Source organism: Lentinus tigrinus (genome assembly GCF_003813185.1).
Source record: "Lentinus tigrinus ALCF2SS1-7 unplaced genomic scaffold L226scaffold_8, whole genome shotgun sequence".
Classification (NCBI taxonomy): domain Eukaryota; kingdom Fungi; phylum Basidiomycota; class Agaricomycetes; order Polyporales; family Polyporaceae; genus Lentinus; species Lentinus tigrinus.
In genome coordinates, this window is record NW_027137917.1 from 705,231 (window position 1) to 721,634 (window position 16,404).

At 45.5% G+C, this 16,404-nt stretch overlaps 3 protein-coding genes across 3 annotated transcripts; 1 reads left to right on the forward strand and 2 right to left on the reverse strand.

Annotated features, from left to right (window-relative positions):
• Positions 1-424: 424 nt before the first annotated feature.
• On the reverse strand, positions 425-2,675 carry L226DRAFT_522069 (uncharacterized protein; the record flags this gene model as incomplete). Its single annotated transcript, XM_067678735.1, has 9 exons — positions 425-513; positions 535-613; positions 699-757; positions 908-959; positions 1,363-1,387; positions 1,500-1,647; positions 1,694-1,922; positions 2,135-2,423; positions 2,515-2,675. The coding sequence occupies 9 exons, from the start codon at positions 2,673-2,675 to the stop codon at positions 425-427; spliced, it is 1,131 nt and encodes a 376-aa protein (XP_067537059.1).
• A 5,199-nt stretch (positions 2,676-7,874) lies between these two features.
• Positions 7,875-8,303, forward strand: L226DRAFT_522070 (uncharacterized protein; the record flags this gene model as incomplete). Its single annotated transcript, XM_067678736.1, has 3 exons — positions 7,875-8,040; positions 8,063-8,097; positions 8,199-8,303. The coding sequence occupies 3 exons, from the start codon at positions 7,875-7,877 to the stop codon at positions 8,301-8,303; spliced, it is 306 nt and encodes a 101-aa protein (XP_067537060.1).
• Positions 8,304-11,277: 2,974 nt separating this feature from the next.
• L226DRAFT_544888 (uncharacterized protein) lies at positions 11,278-16,226 on the reverse strand (the record flags this gene model as incomplete). The annotated part of the gene is made up of 4 exons (XM_067682306.1): positions 11,278-11,405; positions 11,560-11,586; positions 15,689-16,126; positions 16,196-16,226. 4 exons carry the CDS (start codon positions 16,224-16,226, stop codon positions 11,278-11,280), a joined length of 624 nt encoding a protein of 207 aa, XP_067537061.1.
• Between the last annotated feature and the right edge of the window lie 178 nt (positions 16,227-16,404).

A 16,404-nucleotide genomic window follows, 5' to 3' on the forward strand; every position in this document is an offset into this window, starting at 1 on the left:
GAACCGTGGGATTCTAATGATATGTCACACGATTTTTTCCGATCAAAACTGAGTGTGCTAGAGGCGAAATAAACATGCCCAAATCCGGAAGTATAGGGTGCGCTCATTTGGGCGCTTAACCGGGCATCTCGGGCAACTGAGCGCAAAAGACAGCCTATACTTCCGGATTTGGGCATGTTTATTTCGCCTCTAGCACACTCAGTTTTGATCGGAAAAAATCGTGTGACATATCATTAGAATCCCACGGTTCGTGCCTACAACATGAGGGTGTCACATGGGTAACCTGCAGGCTGCATAAACCCACGGGTACCCGAATATCATATCCACAGGTATGGGTAATCCGTGGGAACATACCCGTAAGGATGCGGGTATAGCCTTTGGATTTTCAACACCCATGGGTACAGATGACGGGTACATCCGCGGGTCACTCGTGAAGGTCCCTATCATCGAAATCGCTTGTTCCACCACCCGCCGCCGCCGCCTTCACCGACGTCGCCGACCAAGCACCGCTCCCTGCTTTTGCGCGCAGTTAACAAAGGGAACCAGAAAACACCTCTTGCACAAACTGCGTAGACTTTGGGTAGTTAGGTGGGTTGTTCTTCCCTGCTTGGCCCTATAGTCGACATATCACCATGGTACTTCGGGACTTACGATGGCTATGCATACCAGGACTGGTACATTCCTGCAGTTGTACTCACCAAAATGGCCTCTCCATCTCTCCTCGACTCTCCTCTCTGCCCTTTTTCTTGCCAAGGCCCTGCATACATTTGCATTTACCCTACACCATACCTCAATAAACTCCACCACAATGTGATAGCAGCGGACTTCCAAATTTACATGGCGGGCGCTACACATACCAATTTTGACTTCCTCGCTCAGTCTTCTCTTTCCAACCTCATCTACCCACCCTCCACTTCCATGTTCTCAATCTCCAGCATGCCACTGTTCGCACCCACTCCCTGTTACGAACATAGTATCAGGAATTCGAACGACAACTGTACTACTAGGTATCCGCGATACGGTATCACTTTTACCTCTTTTCTCTAGCACGAGAACACTCTGCTTCTTAGACTAGCTTGTGTTCTCGTTCACTTCTTAACCTTACTTCTCAGAAGCGCACTGCCTTAGTTGCATAGCCACGGACCACAATTACGGTACAAAGAAGTACACAGCCACTATACCAGACTAGTGGTTTGCTAGGTGACTCAGTGTTCGCACTTTCTCTAGATATCTCTAGAACATTCTTCCGCAGTCTCTCTACATGTATATAAGAGGTGATGCCTCAGAGCAACCCTCAGCTTTCAGTCTCTTCGGAGTATAACCAGCTCTTAGCCAGTTATCTCGCTTTCACCACGATCTTACTAGTGTTCGCTTTCGATAAAGCGAACTGGGACTAGCAAGAGTTCAGCAAAGGTAGCTGAACAGAACGACCTTTAAGGCTTAGGTTTAAGGTCACACTCGAAAGCGTAACACTCCCCTGCACAATGCACATGACTCACCCGGAATGGCAAACAGCAACATCTATGTCAACAATGCGTGTCCTGTGTCTCTCCTCTTCACGGCAGGACACAATGGAGTGGGAGACAGGAGTGAGAGCGAGGAGGAGTGGGAGAAGGTGATGAGCACCCCAGTCTCCAATGACAACCCCTAAGCCCATGACCATGTATGTCACATACACCTCCCTGAAGCTCACCTTTGCTAAGACCATCTCCATTTGTGGCAGTGTCATCCCACTGACAATGTCCCTGCAACTCTCTTTCCCTTCCACTCTCCTCTCCCAACCAGCGACGAGCCCCACTGCCATGTACATCATACCCTACTCTTCCAGACTTTGCTTTACTAACATCCCAATGATCTGCGGCAGCATCGTCGCTCTGCCAGCAACGTCTTTGCAACCTTTGACCGTCTCCACCCCTCTTGCCCTTCCCATCCCATCCACAGTATTACCCAGACTCATCTCTGCACACAGCTATTACTGCGAGCTCATGTCTCGCTACTCTGGTTTCTACAACAACATCAATCCTGAGCCTGCCATCGCCACCCACACCTGCATCAAGACCCTCTACCCAGAGCAGCACCCCAGCCTCTATGGCTACAGTGTTCCCTCACATGATGCGTCTCCTTCCCCTCTTACTGACTTCACTGCACCCACTGCCTCCTCAACGAAGCCTGCTGCACCTTCCCTCTCCTTCATGCCCTCATCCACTCCAGCCATGGCACTGGTAGCGACCACTTCACAGCCAGTGACTTCAGCGGCACCATCTTCCAGCTTTGCCTTGTTATCGATGTCTCCTACAAGCAAGCCAGTTGCACCTGAAGCACCAAAGTTCAGTGATCCTGCTGCCATCGTTGCACCCATCCCTGTTTTCACTGATAATGACCTCTCCGCCCTCTGCTCCTTCCAAGCAGAGTGTGAGCGAGTGCTTGTAGGTCAGTATGAGCATGAGGACTCATCATGTGGTGACGGCAAGCTCAAGTGACACCACAATGAGCTCCAGTATGAATACGTTGAACCTCCATGCAAGCACGCCAAGTGCAATGTCGAACACATCAAGCTCGACCCGCTCGATGACGTCCTCAACTGGCTTGAAGCACAAACTGACTATGTCGAGCCCATGTGACTTGCTGTGTCTGACCGTCCCTACCCACTCTTCCATGCCTGCGACATCACACATAGTGTTGCAGGGTCCAGTTGTAGGACTGGTCAAGGACCACAAAATAACCGGACTATAACCCAAGATAACTGGACCATAATTGCAAATAATCTGGTCCAGTTAGCAGTTATGGTCCAGTTATTTTAGCCAGGTGTCCATTGATAACTGGTCACGACTGGTCTGAACCAGTCAATAACTGGTAGCCTTAATACCCTCATATTGTAGCCACTGACTGTGGGATTCTATTGGTATAGTACACTATGTGTTTTCAATTAAAAGTGAGTGTGCTAGAATCAAAATAAACTTGCCCAAATCAGGAAGTATAGGCAGTCTTTTGGTGTCTGCATGGTGCCTCCGAGCATCTAATCTATTATTTTGGGCATCTGGCACTTGGGAGTCCAAAAGACAGCCCATATTTCCTGATATGGGCAAGTTTATTTCACTTCTAGCACATATGTTTTTCATTAAAAACATATAGTGTGACATACATTGGGTTCCCACATTCCATGGCTACAATTATGAGATTGTCATTTATTTGTTTGAGTTCCCACAAGAAACTGATCAAGGACTGGTCTTAACTGGGAACTGGACCATGGTTTAGTTCAGTTGCTAAATAATCGGTCAATTGGTCCGGTCCTCAGAACTCCAGCCGTCCAGCTCTGGTTACGACGGTCCTGGTTATTCTCCAGAAGGTCAAAAAACCGAACTTGACTGGACCCTGCAACACTAATTACACATGACCAAGCACGTGACATACTCTGTCTCCCGCATGCATATAACTTTGGGCAAGACATCATCAATCCTCTCCCACCACTTTTGCTCTCTTTTTACACCACCCCCTCTGTGACTTCATTCCCTCAGGACACTCAACTAAGTAATGACAATGATGACAATGATGATGTCATTGTGTCTATACCACTGACTCCCATCTTCAACATTGCCGACTTCCCCTTGCCTCTGTCACCTGAGCACATGACTTTGCAACCAGTCACACCTACTATGACCCCCTTCTTGTCCCCGGACATTGGCCCCTTTGGAGCAGTGCAGCGCTGCAAATATGAACGTCTCTTCGATGATGGTGAAGTCTGGGAGTTTGTCGAGAATGTCCTGCTCGAGGCCATGCAAGACACCACCTCCGAGTTATGTGATTTTTTTCGTAACAAGTTTGCTGTATTTTGCAACTAAGGTGTGTCACTCATCCATGATACTGCTGATCATTCTGACTCATGATGCATAACAACCCATAGCCTTGTACCTGAACCCACTGCGACACACCTACGTTTCTTCTTGTACATACCACATCCATCTTGGGCACCCCGTCTATCACCTCCATACATACTTGATCACGTCTCCATTCTTCTTGTACTCCATCTTGACCACATACATGTCACCATCCTCTCATACTGCATCTTCATAGCCCTACATCATCTCTCGAATGTATCATACTGTCATCATCATCTGCACCTTGTAGCTCATACATACCATTTGAACTCTGTACATTCTTGCATATCACATACACCCTGTATTCATACTGTTGCACATGGAAGTAATCTCATGTTGTCAGCATGCACCGTCACAATGACAGTGTTACATAATCTTTTATATCATCATCAACACATCACTCAATATATGACTATTCTGTCCGCCCTCTATGTTTCTTGGCCTTTTCTTGCCGCTGAGGACAGCATCTTTTTTGGTGAGGGATGGGAGGACCGACGTTCTCAGATCACATGCAACCCAAACCTGATCAAGTCGGAGTTGATGAAGGGCCATGTCTATCACTGTTCTGTGCAGTGATCGAGCCTGCGGACGAGCCATGTCAGGACACACAAGTCCATATAGCCTACAAGCAAGTCAATAAGAAAGTCAAGCCAGTCACAGGTATGATGCCAGAGGAAGCCCATGTCATACAACAGTTTCCAGAGAATCCACTAGCATCACTTTCCCCACTGTCCCCCATTATTCCCAACTTTGTTCCAACAGCAAAGTTAATGGCCAAGTGTATGGAGATAATAAATATCAATCCTAATGGACCGAAGACCATCTACCCTGACAAGGATGGGAAACCAGAGACACTGAAAGAGAATCCTGGCATCTGCAGATTTATATGGGAATATGCATGTGATGTACATTGCATCATGCACTAACTCAGTCATAGTGGAGCTACCATATCAGCAAAGAAGTTGCAAATGTGCCGAGCAGAGGTTATCATTGTTGGGCAAAAATGCAGTAAGGAAGGAAGGACACCTGAGGACGTCAAAATTGAGAAGATACTGAATTGGCCCCCCTTACACACTGTGAAGGAAGTCCGAGGCTTTCTTGGACTTTGTGGGACTGTTTGGATATGGATCAAGGGTTACTCAGAAATTACACGACCACTTACAGAACTGGTCTGCAAGGACGTGGAGTTCATATAGGATGAAAGACGCGAGGAGGCATTTCAGACCCTCAAAACCCTTATCTCATCTGCACCTGCCTTACACCCCATTGACTATGCATCTGACCGACCTGTCTACATGTCAGTCAACTCCAGCAACATTGTGATAGGCTTTATTCTATCTCAGGATGATGAAGATGGAAAATGGAGACCTGCACGTTATGGATCACTACCATTTAATGATAGAGAAGCACAATATAGTCAACCAAAACTCGAACTCTTTGAATGCTTCTGAGCCTTGCGGCACTGGAGACTCTATCTCATTGGCATCAAATGGTTGATACTCGAGGTTGATGCAAAGACATGCTCAATAACCCTGACCTTCAGCCTAATGTGACCCTCAATTGCTGGATACAAGGGATACTCCTCTTCAACTTTGAGTTATGACATGTCCCTGCAGACAAGCACTGAGGACCCGATGCCTTATCCTGCAGACAACCTACTCCAGGAAATTGAGCAGTGGTTGGATGATACCACTTTCTTCACTACCATTCTGCCTGAGACTACTTACATCTGGGACCTACCTTCATATCAGGCAAAGTCAGACAGCCAGAAGGAAGTCCTTATGTACATACATCATTTCCTAAAGACCCTCAAAACCACACCTCCCAAGTGAAGAAACAATTTATACAGCAAGCCTTTGATTTCTATATGGAAGATGGAAAGATGTTTGAGAAACGTGAAAGTGGATACCCTCTATTGGTAGTGCTGAGCCCCGGACCGAGATATCAGATCTTGAAATATACACATGAACACCTAGGACATTGTGAAGTATATGAAGTCTTTTATCACCTTCGGGAATGTTTTTATTGGCTGTGGATGTTCCAGAATGTCAAGCATCATGTCAGCTTATGTCAAATCTGGAGCACCAAGAAGTTTGAGGTCTCACCCACTATCCATACACCCATCACTTTTCTCACTCAGCATTACGTGAATGTCATGTTCATGCCAAAGGCTGGAGGATACCGGTATCTGGTCGCAGCATGTGATGATCTCTCCCATACTGCAAAGGGACATGCCTTGAAGAAATTGGCATTAAAAAATATTGCAAAGTTTCTATGGGAGCAAATCATATGCCAGTATGGACACATTGCAGAGATCATTACTGACAATGGTTCAGAATTTATGGGAGTGACAAAAAGGCTACTCAGGTGGTAAGGCTGAGCACAGCTCAATCTGCAGGTGACCTGGAGCTGAACCCGCAGCTCATGAGCTCTGATCTGAAGCTGTGCAAATCTGAGCTGCCAATTGATTTGAATCTGCAGATTCAGATCACTGCAGCTCCAGATCACGTAACAACCAGATGCTCAACTGGCTTTAGCCCGTTCTACTTACTCCATGGCATGTATCCAATCCTACCTTTTGATCTTATTGAGGCCACATTCATGAGAAGCCATTACCGGGCTGGGATCTCATCAGCTGACCTACTAGCACTGAGAATGCGGCAGCTCGATAAATAACCAGATGACTTGAACAGGGCAAGTGACACAATCATGAGGTCACAACTTATCTCTAAGGCACAGTTCGAGAAACAATTCCACCACAGACTTCAGAGACTTCATATCAAATTAGGAGCATTGGTTTTGGTTTGAAAGTCTGCACAAGATGCTGGACTAGAGAACAAGTATACTTCACAGTACTCCAGCCCATATATTGTCCACCAGCAAACCTGGAATGGAGCCTACATCTTGAAGGAATTGGATGGCACATTCATGCAACAAGGATTTGCAGCCTTTAGACTTCTACCTTATACACCAAGGGTGCCAGGGAACCTTTCTGATGAGACAAGTGAAACAGAATCAGATCCAGAGATAGACACAGATGATACTGAGGCAAACACAAGCATGATCTCAGATTCAGAGAATTCCAAAGATGAATGGCTTCCATAGGTGCGTAGAAATGAAGGACCTGGATCCCAAGAAATCTCCCCCACTCACCCTCACCACAACTGCCAGTGCACCACCCATTTGACACAATCTTCCCCTCATTGCTATGTACAAATTTACCTTCTCATCTACCAATCAAACATTCCACACCAGCGCTGATGGCCCCTTTGATACTCCCCTTCCTCAATATCCCCCTGTTGAGACTTTGAGCTTGGCAAACCAGCAAAGATTTATTGCTACCCCCATTGACCACATGGGTATCCAAAATCCCTCTTTATGGCTCCTTGACCTGGAAGGGTCTACACAAATCTCTCCCTACTCCATGTTTAATTTCAAAGATCCCATGCATGCCTTTGGCAATTACCCTGGGATTATGATTTTTATGGGCATCTGCAACATACTCCAGACTGACAACACCACAACTGCTCAGTTCCACGCTTGGCATGTGACACGTCCGGACCTCCCCCACCCCAGTGATTGAATTGCCCTGCAAGCATGCCTGGTGGACATGCCTACTAGCAGGGTCACTGAAGTGTTGTTCCGAGCCGAGGCTCGAGGTTGGCTCCCAGTCAATGCTATTTGACACCTTCTACGTGACTGTACCATGTGAGTATCTATATTCCTCTGCAATGGGTATGTTGCATTTCAGATTGTGGGGTGGGTGTTGCACATGAAGTATGATTGACACCAAGTTACAGTGTGATGCGGATGTTCAGAAATGAGGAGGACACCCAACCTTGCATCCAGAACATGGTCATGAATGGGAATCAGCCAGTTCTTGTACCTGATGATTGAGATGGAGATGTCCCTCCCCTTACTATTTCCCCCACTTCTGCCTCTATTCCCCCCACTTCTGCCTATATTTCCAACTTCTCTGACGTACACTTTAAGCTCTACATGCAAGGACCCTTCAATGAGGATGTCACCTCAGATGAAGTTTTGCTCATTTTGGATCTCTTCTACTCTCCTCCCAGTCAGCCTGTTGTTGATCATGGCCCTGCATGGCCTGAAACAGCATTCAGTATCCTCCCCTTTGACAAGACCATGTCTCTTCCATTAGAAGGTACAACTACAACTTTGTGCAGCAATGCTCTCAGTGAGAGTGACACCCTTCGCTCAGGTGAATCTGAGCAGAGCAGGAAGTGTACCTGTTGTGGGGGCATGACCAACTGTACAATTTTGATGATCAGGAGATTTGGGCTGACAACCTCTCCAATTTAGTCATTGATGGTCATCAGTATGCAACCCCAGTATGAGGACGACAAGGAAGACTGGCTATTGGAAATCCCCCTCAATGATGAGAAGGATGATGAGGTTGAGGACTAGGAGCTAGTGAATGACAACCTCTTTGCAAACTATCTTGTCACTCGAACACATCTGCATGTTTTCTTGGATACCTGAAGGTATACTCACTGTATCTTGATCACAATTGGACTTGCATGCCCCTATTGTCCATGAACTATTGTTCAGACTCATATTGTCCCTATTCAACTATTGTCCTTGGGTATTATTATCTAGTCCCATTGTCCTTGAGAAATTTCTCAGGCACTATTGTACTATTCCCTTTATTTTCCCACTCTATTGTCTACAGTCTTATTGTCTGAGCCTTATTATTCCCTTCCCCTTATTGTCTTCATGTTATTATCCTAAGCTCTATTATTCTGTCTCTATTGTCCTTTCTCTATTGTCCTATACTTTATTATTCTGTTCCTATTGTTCCTTCTCTATTGTCCAGTCAGACACAATAGCTTAGATGATGTTTGACAATATTTGTAGAAATTCCCACAGAGACAATATATAAACCCCCATCCCTCAAGGGATGAGGGAGGAAGATTGTCTCCCCCCCATCTCTTCCCAGTCTGAAGTTGAGTGCTCTCTAAGTCATATGCATACGTCTACATTCACAAAGTGAGGCATCCTCAAGCAATCCACTTCGCATTGTCAAGTCATATTCAAGTTGTCATACACCTACAATAGGTCTACTATTAGTTCCAACAGGAACTATCAAGTCACAGTCAAGTCATCATACAAGACCTACGATAGGTCTACTATTAGTCTCAACGGGAACTATCATCAAGTATTATCTGGTCATCTCTTTTGGGATATTTCCTAACACTACCCCAAACAACTGAGGTACCATTTGATCTCGCTCAGATCCGATAGCTGCAGATGAAGGTTGTTTCATACAATCAACTTTCATGCACATCAAATTGGAGCCCACCGTGAGGGGTAGTGCTTCAAGGGTTACCCATCCCGCATTATATTGTCCAACTTGTTGCAGGACCCATCGAGTTGAGTGGGTCAATCAAGTCAACTTTTCGTCCAACCTCATCAACTCTATCAACCCCCTCCACAGTCACCTCATCCAGTATATCCTCAGGGCTACTTAGTCCTTCACTCTCATCAAGTCCTCTTCATACCAGTCCAGTACAACCTTCTACAAACCCATCCAGTATTTCTACCAATACTTCCCAAAGTCACTCCATCCCACTTTCTACCTAGGCCCCCATCATGAGTTCTACTAATATATCTACAGGTCTCCCTATGAAAGGTGGCAAAGGCCCACTTAGAACTTTCAAAGGAGATTCTCTCAAGGTCACTGAATTTATCAAAAATTTGGAACAAACAATCAAGGCTTGCAACTTGTCTACAGATGAAGAGAAGATTCACGCTCTCAAACGGTATAGTAGCAGCTCTGTGCGAGCTGTCCTGGAGGCTGTCTTTTCTACAAATGCAAAGTGGACTGATGTTTTGACAGAGTTTAAATGTTTATATGATGCAGACAGATACGAGAAGTGATATAATCCCAAATCAGAGAGGTTGTCAGCCCAAATCTCCTGATCATCAAAATTGTACAGTTGGTCATGCCCCCACAACAGGTACACTTCCTGCTCTGCTCAGATTCACCCAAGCGAAGAGTGTCACTCTCACTGAGAGCATTGCTGCACAAAGTTGTAGTTGTACCTTCTAATGGAAGAGACATGGTCTTGTCAAAGGGGAGGATGCCGAATGCTGTGTCAGGCTGTGCAGGGCCATGATCAACAACAGGCTGATCGGGGGTAGAGTAGAAGAGATCCAAAATGAGCAAAACTTCATCTGAGGTGACATCCTCATCAGAGGGTCCTTGTATGTAGAGTTTGAAGTGTATATCAGAGAAGTCAGAAACAGAGGCAGGAGTGGGGGGAAATAGTAGGGGGAGGGACGTCTTCATCTTGATTGTCAGGTATGAGAACTGGCTGATTGCCATTTGTGATCATGTTTTGGATGCTGGGTGTCCTCCTCGTTTCCGAACATCCATACCACACTGTAACTTGGTGTCAATCATACTTTGTGTGTGACTGCTGTGAGTGCTGATTTCTGTTGTGTAGTACATGGAGGCTCTTTGACCTCATTGTGTCTGAATGGGCTGCGTATCTTGCCATGCTTGTGCTCCATTTAGGCTGTGTGGGATACCAGTTCATCTACATGTGTTTGAGCATACTTGGTGGGAAGTAGGCCATTGCTGGCAGGGACGATCAATGAGGAACTTTGGGGAATCTTCAGTCACAGTTACAAACTTAAATAGCAATAACTTATACATGTTTCTCTTTGCGTGATTACATCCTAGTATAAATGATCAATTTCATATCATACTCGTCAATTGTTTGTAGTTTTTTTGGTGCAAAGTTGACAATATTGTCATAATATATAACTTGGTCCTTATATTTAGCACCATCATAAAACCACACTCCACCAGCTTTATCCATAAATCTGCAGGCAAAGTGCTTACCTGTGTTGTCATTCTTATGATATACAATGCCACAGACCCTATACATCTTGTCAATATTCTGAACTATAATCTGGTTATCTACTATTATTTTGACATCATGAGTGATAAAACCAATAAAGTATGGAGCTGAATGATATTGGCTATGTACTACACTTGGGGCAGTTTATCTGAGTTTTTTGAGTCTGCAGAGCATTCAACCACTGACTAGTTGACTTACCTCAATGGCTACCCAGCTTTGACGGATTATTTTTCCATAGAGTCTCGTCACACATTTAAACAGCCCCATTCTCAGCTATAGGTTGTCCATCATATCCACATGCTTTACACTTGTATAGCTTGTCTAGGGCTGGGTCATCAACAGCAATGATATTACGAGCTACAGTGTGCAAGTCTGTATAGGTTGAGCAATTCTGCATCAATACAACTGAGCATATTCCAAATGTGATCTCGTACTTCAGGCAGGGTTGTGGTTGAGTTTCTCAAAATTACTTGGTAGAACTTCACTCCTGCTTGACCTAAAAGCTCACTTGTTTAAAATATATCAGTATTCCAGGTCAGATTGCACTCAGTATATACTGAGAGAGAAATAGTCAGCAAGCTATCATAGGCACAACTCCGCTTTACAGAGTCCCAAGGAAATCCAAGAAATTTCTTACTTCCTTTAGGAGGTAAACTTGCTTTGATGCATTTGTTTACTTTTTGCAGTGCAATCTCAGACTCCATGTCATCTGCCTCATCTTGTTTCTGTTGTCTCCTCTAGTAATATAATTATTGAGACTGTTCAATGCTTGAGTACCCCTAGCTGGGACAAACCCAGTTGTGTCTTTCTTGGTTTTTTTGCTTCATTATTTTATGTGTTTAGCTTATCTCCAATCATTTTTGCCTCAGGATTACTGACCTCAAACTCTTTGTGCATGAAGTAATCCTTGTTTACGGGTTTGACAACATTAGGCTCAGTATTTAATTCAAGCAGAGGCAGAGCGGTCTCTTTTCTTTGGCTTGTCTCTACATCTCGAGCATCTAAAATTGCCTGACGCATACCATTTAGCTTGGCCTTCCACTCTGCAGGAGTACACTCATATCGTCTGGAGCGATATGTTCAGTTGCAATGCTTGAACTGCCTTGACTTTTAGATATAAGAGGGTCTAACCGTCCAGATGCCTTCATAACATTCTCTGCAGTTAGCATATGCGACTGATGTAATATTTCTCCATCACTAACTTGGTGTAAAGTAGGCCATTTCTGGCAGGGACAATTGATGAGAAAATGGGGGATCTCTTACTTTGTCTGTGATGCTGAGACATTGTTGTGTGATAAGGGTATAACACACAGAATTACGAACTGAGTGAGTTGAATTGACTGTTACAGTACTTGAGAGTGGGCATGGTCTGTGTGGTCCTGCGGGATCAGTCTTTGCAGTGGTTGAGTTTTGCTTGGGACCTAGTCTTTGGGAATACTTAGGCATGTTGTAATATGATAGCAATAGCAGACAATAATACGAGAACTTTCTAATTACACATAAGGTGGGACTGGGCTGAATCATGTCATTTGAATGAACAGAAACCAGAGACATTCAATGAGGATACACACCAGGGAGATGTGACAGAAAGTGGTATGATACATGTTCAAATTCTAACATCCCTACTCAGAGTTGGTCCTTGATATGGTCCAAAGCAAGAACACGTATGCCATGCACGGCCATCACACCCATCAGACTACGACAGATAGGGCACTGGAACTACTGGTCTGGGGCAATGGAACCACAATTGGCCTCCTGCGTGTCTGACCACTCATAGTACAGTGAGAACTTACATGCACGAGATCATTCGCTCCCCCAGACAGATGGGACATTCCATCTCATGTCACTGTCCTAAATGAACAAATAGTTTAGTGATGGACAAAAAGTGTGCAGAGAAAGCTCATCGCTTACCCGCTGTTGATGGAGATGCTGAGGAGGGTCAGTAACCTCGCAAATACAATAAAGGGAAAGACCACTCACACTGACTTCCACGTGGTCTCGCACATCTTCTGATCGAGCTGCTGCTGTGCAGTGTGGAGCTCATCCTGAAGCTTCTCATGCTCGAACCCATGCTCAAACGTGCAGGTTTGGAGGACCACATAGCCAGCTTGTGTGCCGAGGGCAGTCGCATGCTCTCATCAATCATGCATACCATGCAGTCAACCTGGTGGAACATGTCATTGAGAAGAACGCTAGTATTGGAGTGAGCCTTGTGCAACTCCTCCAGCTGAGCTTGCATCTTTGCGTGAGCCTTCAGGCTGCTTGGACACTGCGTCCTGGAGTGTGAGGATCTTAAGGTTGGCCTCGGCGAGTTCTATAGTGAGCGAGTGCTTCTTCTTCTGATGCAAAGTGTGATCCTCTCGGTGGGCCTGTTCCAACATATCCTCAATATGCTGACAAGACCAGTGTAAAGTGGACGTAGAAGGTGCTGCAGCACCCTCCAGAAGTTTGCGGAGTTCGGGATTATTACCGAGCTTAGCAGTTTGGTGAGATGACCACAGCACAGAGAACCACCAACCTTCTTACCAGGAACTTACCTCCTCAGGGGCGTAGTGATTCATAATGTCTGCGTATGTCTCGCTGCAAGCGGGCACGGGCAATGGGGATTGGGGTATGTGGCTCGAGGGCACCACCTTGACATTGCATTAGTATGATGTACAATAATACTCTAGGCCATGTATACACATTGATCAAAATGAAATGTTACCTCAGGGACTGCATCTACCTCACCAATGACAACCTTTTTTGACTTGTCCACCCGGATCGTGAAGCGGCGAGAGGGCATGGTTGGAGGCAGCAAAAATGTGTGACTAGTAGAAGTATAGCGAGCTGTAGAGTAACGTGTAGATGGAGTCAGACCTCTGCAGAATGTGAAACGCAGTTGCAGGAGGTATGTTGTTCATCAGCGGCAAAGCAGTTGGTGTAGGGAAGCAAGAGACAGAGCCCGTGTTAGGCAGCTGATGATGCTGCCGTTCTCCGCAATTTTTGGAGAATGTGCCTGGACCTGGACCATGGTCCACTCCGGGTCTACTCCATGATATTTGGAGATCTGCACCAGTTCTCAGCCTCTGACCACAATGACCATAACAACACTCCCTGCACAGACCTGCAACAGTGTATCACACTTGCAGTCTACCCCTTGTCAAGCCGACCAGTCTCTTCTCCTTGAATTTGACATGGACGGACAATCACAGGCAAACACGGTCAATGTTGGCCACCTGGTAATTATTCTCCTTCTGTTCTGCAAGTGAAGTAGTTACTATGTATTGTATGAAATGCTCACATGCACAATAAATATATCTGGAGCACAGGATACTCCGATCCCAGCACCCACATTTGACCCAGATATGGTGAGCAGGGAGTATGCACTCCCACAGGTAAGGGCAGCATCTATGTGAAGCATTTGAGCCCTCGTATTTAGAAATGATAAAGTAACAATTCTGATGCACTCTCTTAAGATACCTAACCCCGAAGATGACTCAGACAATGAAACTTTCCAGGCTCTCTGTCACATCCCGTGCCCAAGTCCGCCCTGCCGCCCCTCCGACACAACCCCGACCCGACTACCCCTGAACTCCGCCCCTTTCCCGGCTAATACTTCACCACCCCTGCTCCTTTCCCTCCTGCCTTATCCGGACTTCCGCCCAGACTCCGATCACCCCCGACCCCCGCTCTGTCATCTGATCATACTATGACATTTGTATCCGCCACCTATACTTACTAGTCCAGTTTATTTGCTTCCGCTCCGTCATCTCCGCAGTCCGCCGCCTGTCTCTACTCCTGTCGGACTCCTATCGGACATTCGGACTTTCATATATAAACCCTACCTTACAGTCGCATAGTTCTTCAGTTCTGATATCTCGTTTACCCTCTCGACTACTCAGCACTCAATCTATCTGACTTCTCTGCCAACCTCTGTCTGATCTCCGTCCGACCTTCCGACTGGACCTCCGACCTCTGACCTCCGACTTCTGTTCTCGTCTCTGTTCATAACTCTCTGCTTGACTCTCTTATTCGTAGCTTGCTCCGGTATAAACTCCGGAGCCTCTTGTCGGACTTCTGCAAATTGAAGACATCGACACTCTTCGGGCGTTGGTCAATAACTTCGCCAAAGTCTTCATTCCCACGCACCGTCGGACTTCGGACTTCGGACTTCCCTTCGGAGTTCGACTTGTGTGCATAGTCCTAACACTGACTTGTCAATGAATCGGCACACAAAATGCTTACCTGTCTCATCATCTTTGTGGTACACAATACCACAGACCCAATACATCTGATCTATGTCATGCAGGACAATTTGATTGTCTGAGTACCTTGACATCATGCGTGATAAATCTGATAAAATATGGTGCAGACTGATTATTCATAGTGTTTTTGCAGGCATCTTGTGCAGCTCGGGCAATTTATTGAGTCTTCAGTGCATTCATCCACTGACTAATTGATTTTCCTCTGTGGTTGCCCAGCTTTGCAGGGTTATTCTTCCATAGGTATTCTTTACACATCTAGATTGTGCCGTTATCAAAAGCAGGCTCCTCAGCATATCCACAAGCTCTACAAATATGCCATCTCTTCAGGGCTGGTTCATCTTGCGCTATCAGGTTATGGGCTAATGCATACAGATCTGTATAAGTTTTGCTATTTGGTCCCAATTCAAGATCAATACATCCAAGCATGTTTTGGATATGGTTTCTTCCCTCATACAAAGCTGTGGTTAATTTCTTGAGAACCACTTCCTTGAATTTTATTCCTGTTTGTCCAAGGAGCTCGCTGGCATTATACATTTCAGCATCCCACATTGCCTTTTGCTCCATATAAACTGAGAGAAGGATAGTCAATAGGCTATCGCGCAACTCCAGTTCATAGGGTCCCATGGGAATTCCAAGAATTTCTGACTTCCTTTTGGTGGTGTGCTTGCCTTGATACACTTGACTTGTTTTCTCTGAGAAACTTCTGCTCCTAGGTCATCATCATCATTTGGTTTGCGTTTGTCTCTTTTACTGATGGTGTAATTGTTCAGATTATCCAATGCCTGAGTACCTTGAGCTGTTACAAATCCAGAGGTATCTTTCTGGGCCTTCTTGGGTTCTCCGTTGTTCTTTTGTTTAGTACTCTTTTGACTATTGATCACAGTCCATGGATTATTGTTCATTTTGTCCTGTATGGGAAATGGATCATCTAAAGACCATTTGATAGCACTATGCATAACTGCAGGCATATATTTCTCACCTTTCCACTTACAGAAAGAATGTATCAGTTTGTTGCATGTAATCCCCACCACAGTAGGTGGCACTTGTCCTAGATACCTCAACCTAGTTATTTCATCAAGCAACTCCAACTCCCTGAATTCTTGTCTAAGACTTCCTGCAATGCCACCCGTCAATTTTGAGGGATTGAACAGCTGAACAAATGATTGTACTGGCTAATGTTGACCCTCGGAAAAGACAAGTATAGACTTTATCATAACTGGCAGGCCAATACAGAGAGAGAGCTTCCCAGGATGGTGTGTTGGCTGCAGTGCGCCTCAGAGCGATCACAATGGCCTATGTCGAGCTCTGTGAAGTCTAATATATTGACAAAAGCGAATCTACACACCTATGTCGAGCTCTGTGAAGTCTAAGGACTCCAGAGCTCGACACAGC